At 35.4% G+C, this 8,644-nt stretch overlaps 1 protein-coding gene across 1 annotated transcript in view; it reads left to right on the top strand.

Annotated features, from left to right (window-relative positions):
• CXADR (CXADR cell adhesion molecule) overlaps positions 1-8,572 on the top strand; it is a 71,577-nt gene extending 63,005 nt beyond the window's left edge. Inside the window, exon 8 of the mRNA XM_024732036.1 lies at positions 8,218-8,572. Within this exon, the coding sequence (XP_024587804.1) occupies positions 8,218-8,259 (42 nt within the window). The 3' untranslated portion in view covers positions 8,260-8,572. The remainder of the gene's footprint in view (positions 1-8,217) is intronic.
• The last annotated feature ends 72 nt before the right edge of the window (positions 8,573-8,644 follow it).

An 8,644-nucleotide genomic window follows, 5' to 3' on the forward strand; every position in this document is an offset into this window, starting at 1 on the left:
TTATATATTTAGATATATGACTGAAAAAACATTTCCAAAAGAGATCGGTAGCTTAATAGCTAATGATAAAGATTGGTTAAATCAATTAAGGCAATATCTATGAATACTATGAAACTATTAAAAATCATGTTTTAGGAAAAAATCAATGGCATAAGATGTTCCACATTTCCAAATTGTGAGACCATAAAATGATTATATTTCATAACGCAACAAAACAGGAGTCTAAAAAAGAGGGAGCTAAAGTAAAAGCTCCCTCTTTTAAACATTCCCCCATCCACTAAAATATTAACAGTGGTTCTCTTTGCTGGAAGGATTATAGGTAATTTTAATGATCTTTTTGTGCTTTTAGGTAATTTTATTCTCCCAAATGAACTATACATTTTTTTTAACAAAAATAATTCTAATAAAAAAAAGTTGTATATAATAACTATGGCATACTTAATTAACATTCTCCATTAGCAATGGCAATTTCTGTATGCAGATGCATAGGAAAAGCAGTGATTTAAACTATAACCACTAATACTTTTCATGGAGAAGGGAGATTATTTACAACCTTTAGCTTGAAAGTTGGAAAAAGAACATCTGATGCCCTCTTGTGGCCAATAATTTTTATAAAGTGATTTATTCTTTTTCATTGAAATCCAGTCTAAGCTAAGAGAATAATACCAAAATATCTATTCTATTGCTTTCTAAAAAATATTGCTTACACACTATTATTAACAGTTTAAGGCTAACTATTAGAAACAGTTTAGTGTATCTTTCCAACTCCCTATCTTGCTCTTAAAAAGCATGTGTCCTTTAGTCATACTGCTTGGGTTTGAAGCCCTGCTTGTTTAGGTTACTGGGACAACTTAACTTGAATACTCTGAGACTCAGTTTCCTTGTGTGTAAGGTGAGGATAATACTAGAACACATAAACGTTTATCATCAAATGGAAAGCACTTAAGTACCTGTCAAATGGAATTTCATTTTGCTTGATGAAATGCTTTATAAACATGCATGCAGGGCTTCCCTGGTGGCACAGTGGTTAAGAATCCACCTGCCAATGCAGGGGACATGGGTTCAGGCCCTGGTCCAGAAAGATCCCACATGCCGTGGAGCAACTAAGCCCGTGCACCACGACTACTGACCCTGCGCTCTAGAGCCCATGAGCCACAACTATTGGAGCCCGTGAACCTAGAGCCCATGCTCCGCAACAAAAGAAGCCACCACAATGAGAAGCCCATGCACCTCAATGAAGAGTAGCCCCCGCTCACTGCAACTAGAGAAAGCCCACACGTGCACACAGCAACAAAGACCCAACACAGCCATACATAAATAAATAAGTAAATAAAATCTATTAAAAAAACAAGTATGCATATGTATGAACTATTAATGGTTAACATTATCCTGTGATAACCTACCTAGATTCTATTGTCCTCACTTTTTGTACCTGTTTTCATCCTTCATACATCTTATGTAAACAATAAAATTTATTGAGCATTTGATATTTGCCATTTATTGGAGTGTTTTATATTAATCATCTTATTTCATTCCATGATAAACCTATCAAGTTCTATTACTATCCTCACTTTTTGTACCATTTTTACCCCTCACACAATATCTTTCCACAACAGATACAGATCATTCTTTTATTGGCCTCATACTCTTACATAGTATAAATGAATTATAATCTTTTATTATATAAAAAAAGGCTGCACCCATTGTACATTAATTTTTATACATTTGTGAAAGTATTTCCATAGGCTATCTTCTATATATATAGCATTTGAATTACTGGGTAAGAGAATACACACATTAAAAAAATTTTTTGACATTGTTAAATTGGCTTCCACAAAGAATGCAAGCCACTGTCTTTTCAATGTCAATTTGTTAGGTGAAAAATGGTATTTCGTGGTTTCAACTTATACTTCGTCATTAGTGTGCTATTAGCACCTCTTTTAATTTTTTAGCCATTTGTATTTCTTTATATATATTTGGCTCTGCTAAATAACTTAATTATATGTAGAAGCTCTTTGTATATTAAGAATACTAATTCATTTTCTTTTAAACATTCTGTAGAAAATTTCTCCCTCTTTGGAGTTTGTCTTTTTTTTTTTTTTTTTTAACTTTTTTGAAGTTTTAATTTTACTTATTTTTTTAAGGCTGCGTTGGGTCTTCATTGCTGCATGCAGGCTTTCTCTGGTTGCGGTGAGCAGGGGCTACTGTTCGTTGCGGTACACAGGCTTCTCGTTGCAGTGGCTTTTCTTGTTGCAGAGCATGGGCTCTAGGCACACAGGCTTCAGTAGTTGCGGCACACAGGCTCAGTAGTTGCGGCACACAGGCTCTAGAGCGCAGGCTCAGTAGTTGTGGTGTACAGGCTTAGTTGCTCTGTGGCATGTGTGATCTTCCCGGACCAGGGCTCGAACCCGTGTCCCCTGCATTGGCAGGTAGATTCTTAACCACTGTGCCACCAGGGAAGTCCCAGAGTTTGTCTTTTTAAGTGTATTTATTATGTCTTTTAATATGCAATTAAAAATTTTTTTCAATTCCAAAATGCCAATTTTTCTATCTTCATGGGGAAATTTTTCCTAAGCTAAAAGTTTATGAATATCTCCTTCCATATTTCCTCTCAGTACTTTTATAGTTTCATATTTCACATTTTGTCTTTAATCTATCTGGAATTTATTTTTATGGTTTGAAGTAGGAATTTAACTTTAAAAATGGCATAGCCAGGGCTTCCCTGGTAGCGCTGTGGTTGAGAGTCCTCCTGCCGATGCAGGGGACGTGGGCTCATGCCCTGGTCCAGGAAGATCTCACATGCCGTGGAGCGGCTGGGCCAGTGAGGCATGGCCGCTGAGCCTGCATGTCCGGAGCCTGTGCTCCGCAACGGGAGAGGCCACAACAATGAGAGGCCCGCGTACCGCAGGAAAAAAATAATAATAATAATAAAAATTGCATAGCCAAATATAGTTCACAATTAATTTTATTAGTGAATTATTTTCAATTTGAAAAGCCACATTCACCATACAGTAAACTTCTGTATCTAAATGTTTCTGGTTCTGCACTTGTATTGTTTCATTGGTATATTCACTCCTATGTTATATTGGGTTGTCCAAAAAGTGCCTTCGGTTTTTAAGTAAAAATAAAAGACACATTTTTCATTTTCACTAAGAACTTTATTGAACAACGTAGTCACCCTTTTGTTTCACTACCTTCTGCCATTTTTCAGGCGACTGCATAATTCCATCTTCCCAAAACTTTTTATCTTTTCGAGCAAAGAACTGTTCCAGGTGCCTTTTACACTCTTCCAGGGAATTGAATTTTTTTTTCTATTAAGAGAATTTTGTAAAGACCTAAATAAATGGAAATCTGAAGGTTCAGTGTCTGGTGAATACGGTGGATGAATCAGAACTTCCCAGCCAAGCTGTAACAGTTTTTGCCTGGTCATCAAAGAAACATGCAGTCTTGCGTTATCCTGATGGAAGATTATGCGTTTTCTGTTGACTAATTCTGTACGCTTTTCGTCAAGTGCCGCTTTCAGTTGGTGTAACTGGGAGCAGTACTTGTTGGAGTTAATTGTTCGGTTTTCCGAAAGGAGCTCGTGTAATAGAGAACTTCCTTCCAATCCTACCATATACACAATATCACCTTATTTGCAAGAAGACCGACCAGCCTTTAATGTGGTTGGTGGTGGTTCATTTCACTTGCCCCATGGTGTCTTCTGTTCCACATTCATTGCACAGTATCCACTTTCCATCACCCGTCACAATTTGTTTTAAAAATCGGACGTTTTCATTACGTTTAACTAGAGAATCGCATGCTGACATATGGTCAAGGTTTTTTTAATTTAACTTATGTGGAACCCAAACATCAAAGTGATTAACATAACCAAGCTGGTGCAAATGATTTTCAACGCTTGATTTAGATACTTTGAATATGTTGGCTATCTCCTGCCTGGTATAACGTTGATCGTTCTCAATTAATGTATCGATTGCTATCGACTTCAACTGGTCAACCTGACTGTGGAGCATTGTCCAATGAGGAATCTCCAGCATGAAACTTCACAAACCACTTTTGACAGGTTCAGTCAGTCACAACACCTTCTCCATACGCTGCACAAATCTTCTTTTGCGTTTCAGTTGTGTTTTTACCTTTCTTGAAATAATAAAGCATAATAGGCCGAAAATGTTGTTTTTCTTCCACCTTCAATATTAAAATGGTTACACAAAAATTAACCAATTTTGATGTCTTTTTTTAAATGCATGCTGATATGACAGCTGTCACATATAATCTAACAATTGTTTCGAATGAAATTAAAAACAACTAAGTGCTACTAGAGCCATCTTATGGAAAAAAACGAACGAACCTTTTGGCCAACCCAATACTTTAGAGTATATATTGATAAATTACTTAAAAGAACACTCCCTGTCCATTGTTCTTTTTTTAAAAAAAAATTCCTGGTTATTGAGAATTATTCTTCTATGTAAACTTAAAATCAGGCTTTCAAGTTCCACTAAAATTTCAGTGGGATTTTAATTGATTTATATTGGCTTTACATATTAATTTGAAAAGTTTTTTTTATAGCATTGTATCCATTTAAATATGGCATATTCTTCTAGTCAGTTATTTTTGACTTTAGGCAAATTCTTATAAATTTTTCTCCTCTGTGGGACGCACTCCTTTCTGTTGTTAAAGTTTATTTCCAGGTATTTAATACCCTTGCTTAGTAACAGGGATTTTTCTCCCACAAAGTACTATTTAAAATTTTTCTCATGAAATTAATATATATCATTGGGAACATTGGAGAAGTATGTAATACAACCAGTTTATTACAAGCATTTATTTTGGAATATTTCCTTCTAGAAATATTTGTATGATCAGCAAATAAAATCAGAAACATACCAGATGGTCCATATGTGCAATTTGGTTATCAGTGATGTATATAGTATTTGTATTTGCTAAAAATAAATCCACTGAACTTGTCTTAAATTGAGTGCTCTTTAAGAAATATTTGTCCTTCTCCAGTTACAAAGTCATAATTGTATAAATATCTGAAATGTGCAATGTAGGAAAATGGAGGTTCTCTGTATCTGCCCACCCCCCCACGCCCCGCCTCTGAGAACCCTAACTACTTTTAACAATTTGGTGTTTATTTTTCCAGACAATATTGGCGCCATCCTAGATGTAACATTTCTTTCCCCACTTGCAGTATTTTTCCAACTTGAAACATTTTATCCCATGTCATTAGAAATTGATGTACTTTTGTGTGTGTGGCTACATGGTATTTTCCAGTATTTTCTTGAACAGATGTTCAAATTTAACTGTTCATCTATTGGGTTTTTATTTTTGCTGTTTACAAACATTTTGAAATGAACACTTTTACATAGGTAACAGCCCCTTGTTTTTGAGTATTTCTGTAGATATATTCCTAGAAGTATATTTGCTTGGTCAAAGGATATGCATATTTACATTTTTAACTGCCCTTCAAAAAGGTTATACTCTTTCAAGCCTGTACTAACACTATGTGTGTGACTGCTTCCTCACACACTCTCACCAACATTGGGCATTTTTAATCTTATGACTATCAAGATAAACCTGCTTTAATTGTTAGTGAAGTTCACTTAACATAAAATTATGTATAGAAGTTAGCCATTAAACCTCTAGCCTGGGGCTTCCCTGGTGGTGCAGTGGTTGCGAGTCCACCTGCCGATGCGCAGGGGACACGGGTTCCTGCCCCGTTCCGGGAAGATCCCACATGCTGCGGAGCGGCTGGGCCCGTGAGCCGTGGCCTCTGAGCCTGCGCGTCCGGAGCCTGTGCTCCGCAACGGGAGAGGCCACAGCAGTGAGGCCCGCGTACCTACTGCAAAAAAAAAACAAACAAAAAAAACCCTCTAGCCTGGCTAGAAATACTTACAATCTTTAATGCAGGGATATTGTGTTTCCCGTAGAGCCTTACAGTTGCTACTGCTTCACAACTGGGATACAAACTCCAGAGAATACATGAGAACATCATATACCACGTCAAACCAACATATGTTTGATACTAAGAAAAAAAGAAGTTAAGTCCTGTGATAAACTTGGGCCATACTAACACCACTAACTCTCTTTCCCTTGACCAGTCATTGGTAGTTTGCTTTGTCATCTCAATCCTCAAATCGATTGGGCTGTAGAAATATTGCAATTTGATTTAGAGTTCAAGCGAATAAAATGGCTGTCAAGTTATTAGTCAGCCTCTTTTCAAAATATCTTAATAGTTTGTGAAAAGGAACTTCGTCAAGGCTTTATTAGTTATTAATCAAGATACTTTGATGTCTCATATTCGCACTCAATATAATTTTTGCATCTGTTCCTTTTTTTCCAAATCTTGGCTTGATACCGAACCTTTCCTCAAGTTTTAAGAGTTGGTAGACTTTATAGACTTTAGTTGGTAGACTTTATATATGGTAGACTTTACAAAGCCCAGCTTGGATTTAAGTCAGGGCTTCATTACTTAGCTGTGATCTTGAGCATTTTTAGCTTCTCTGAGAGCCCTTATCTTACCTGGGATAATAATGGTACCCACCTCAGGGGGTTATTATGAGGATTAAATAAGTTGTTGGCATATAGTAATACAAATTTTTTAAACTTACTGTTTACTATTATCTGTAAAATGGATAGAATGGTTACTCTAGCAAGGTAAATGCACGTAAGTGATTTAAAGTTTTTTTCCTCTTCCAAATCACCAAATAAGAAATCACTTTAACAGTGTAGCTGAGTAGAAGCCAATATAAATGCTTTATCATCTTAGTTTGAAGTCACTGAAGTTTGCCAGAAAGTTAAATACTCTGAGATAAATATTACACTAAAAACCCAGAAATAAGCACTTTGGTATTGATGTAATATAACTTACCAATTTATATTTTTCTCTTATTTTTGATATTTCCATGTCCAAGTTTAACCTCTAAATTTAGAGCTTTGCAGCTATGGCTACAAATATAAAATAAAATGGAGAATTAAAACAAATTATCATTCAGTCACAAACCACTCCTTCAAACAGCCTCGTAACACTGTCAAGCTGAAATTATGCAGCAACATTTTGTCTTCATTAGAGCAGTCCTGCAGTCTGAGGGAGACAGACTTAGAGATGTTACAACTCCTAGAGTCCTAATTACTAGTTAAAAAGTTTGACACACTTTGAACTGCATACTTACTAGACTGAGTTTAAGATGTAGCTTCTGAAAGAAAGATGGTTTTATTTCATTAGGAATGGATTGGAAAAGCTATATTGATGAGAGCTTTCTTTTGCTTTAAATAAATTTTGGAACAAGGTGACGTGGATAGTCAATAAAGGGCAGAATCTTCTACAGGTAACATATCTAATATGCAGTCAACTTCAAAATTAGCATTTTTCCTGAGACACTGCCATTTAGTTGTCAACACTAATGAATAAGAGATTTAGGAGATTTTTATAGTAATCTGATGTGGAAAGAAAGGTGTAGCTGGCTAGGCACTACCGAAAATATTTCCCTCAACAATATAGCTATTATGCTTCTGATTTTCCCAACAGCCTTATAACTATGACATGTGCAAACTAACAGAACAAATGCTATCTGCTAACTCCATGATAAAAATACTTGAAACTTGCCACTTTTACAATTGCCTAGAAATCTGCCATTATCATCACCCAAACTCTCTAGGATCTATAAGGGAACAGTAACAATTAAAATTTTTTTTTTCCAACTTAAATAAAACTAATCTCCCTTGTGATGCCAGTTACCCCTAGGAAAATATGCTCAAGTTTGAATAAGCATTCACTATAAATCTCAGGGAAAAAAAAAAAGAGTAGATATGGTTTAGAAATATATTTAGAAGTTGCATATGGCTTATCAAAGAGTACAATAACATTAAAACCACAGGCCTCTAAAGTTTAAAAGTAAGTTTTCTGTTGAAGTTGCAGACATTTTGAATTCCACATACTTCAAACCTTTGAGAGCTATGTATCCTTACGATTTGTGCACTTTTTTCTGGTAGTCCGTACATCAATAGAATTTATCAGCAAACACAACAGAAATATCTGGAACAGCCAAGGACATCCAATGATTTATTAGCAAGTTGTGATTTTTCTGGTAAGTCAAGTAAGTTAAGACTAGAAATCTAAAGATGTAGGTAATGAGAAAACATAATGATCTTTTAGTTTTTAAAAATTTACCTTCGGGAAAAAAACCTAAATTCTTATATCTTTTTTTCTCTTCGTAGTTCAAGCACACTCATGAGACTGATGGCCTTACAGTGGTATAAATATGGACTGCTGAAGAATCTGAAGTACTGTATTTGGCTTTATTTTAGACCTCTAATAAAGACTTGAACATGTTGAAAAAACGCACAAGGCACAGAGATTAGCGTAGCTATAAGAACATTTCTGCTTTATGCCATGGCACTAGACGTATAAGTCAGATGTCATATCAAAATTTGTACAGGCCAAATTCTTGGTTAGGAAAATCCTACATATAGTGACTCTAATGGTTGAAAGATGTTTCATTATATTTATATTTTCAATTATCTACTACTAACAAACTTTAGACGTTTTATATGTATCTTTTGATACTATAGCCTTTGGGAAAGGTATGGCTAATAAAAAGTCAATTTTTTAAAGAAAAGTTAAAATGGTTAGTTTTTTCTTTGC

Source organism: Neophocaena asiaeorientalis, unplaced genomic scaffold (genome assembly GCF_003031525.2).
Source record: "Neophocaena asiaeorientalis asiaeorientalis breed wild unplaced genomic scaffold, Neophocaena_asiaeorientalis_V1.1 scaffold55, whole genome shotgun sequence".
Lineage (NCBI taxonomy): Eukaryota > Metazoa > Chordata > Mammalia > Artiodactyla > Phocoenidae > Neophocaena > Neophocaena asiaeorientalis.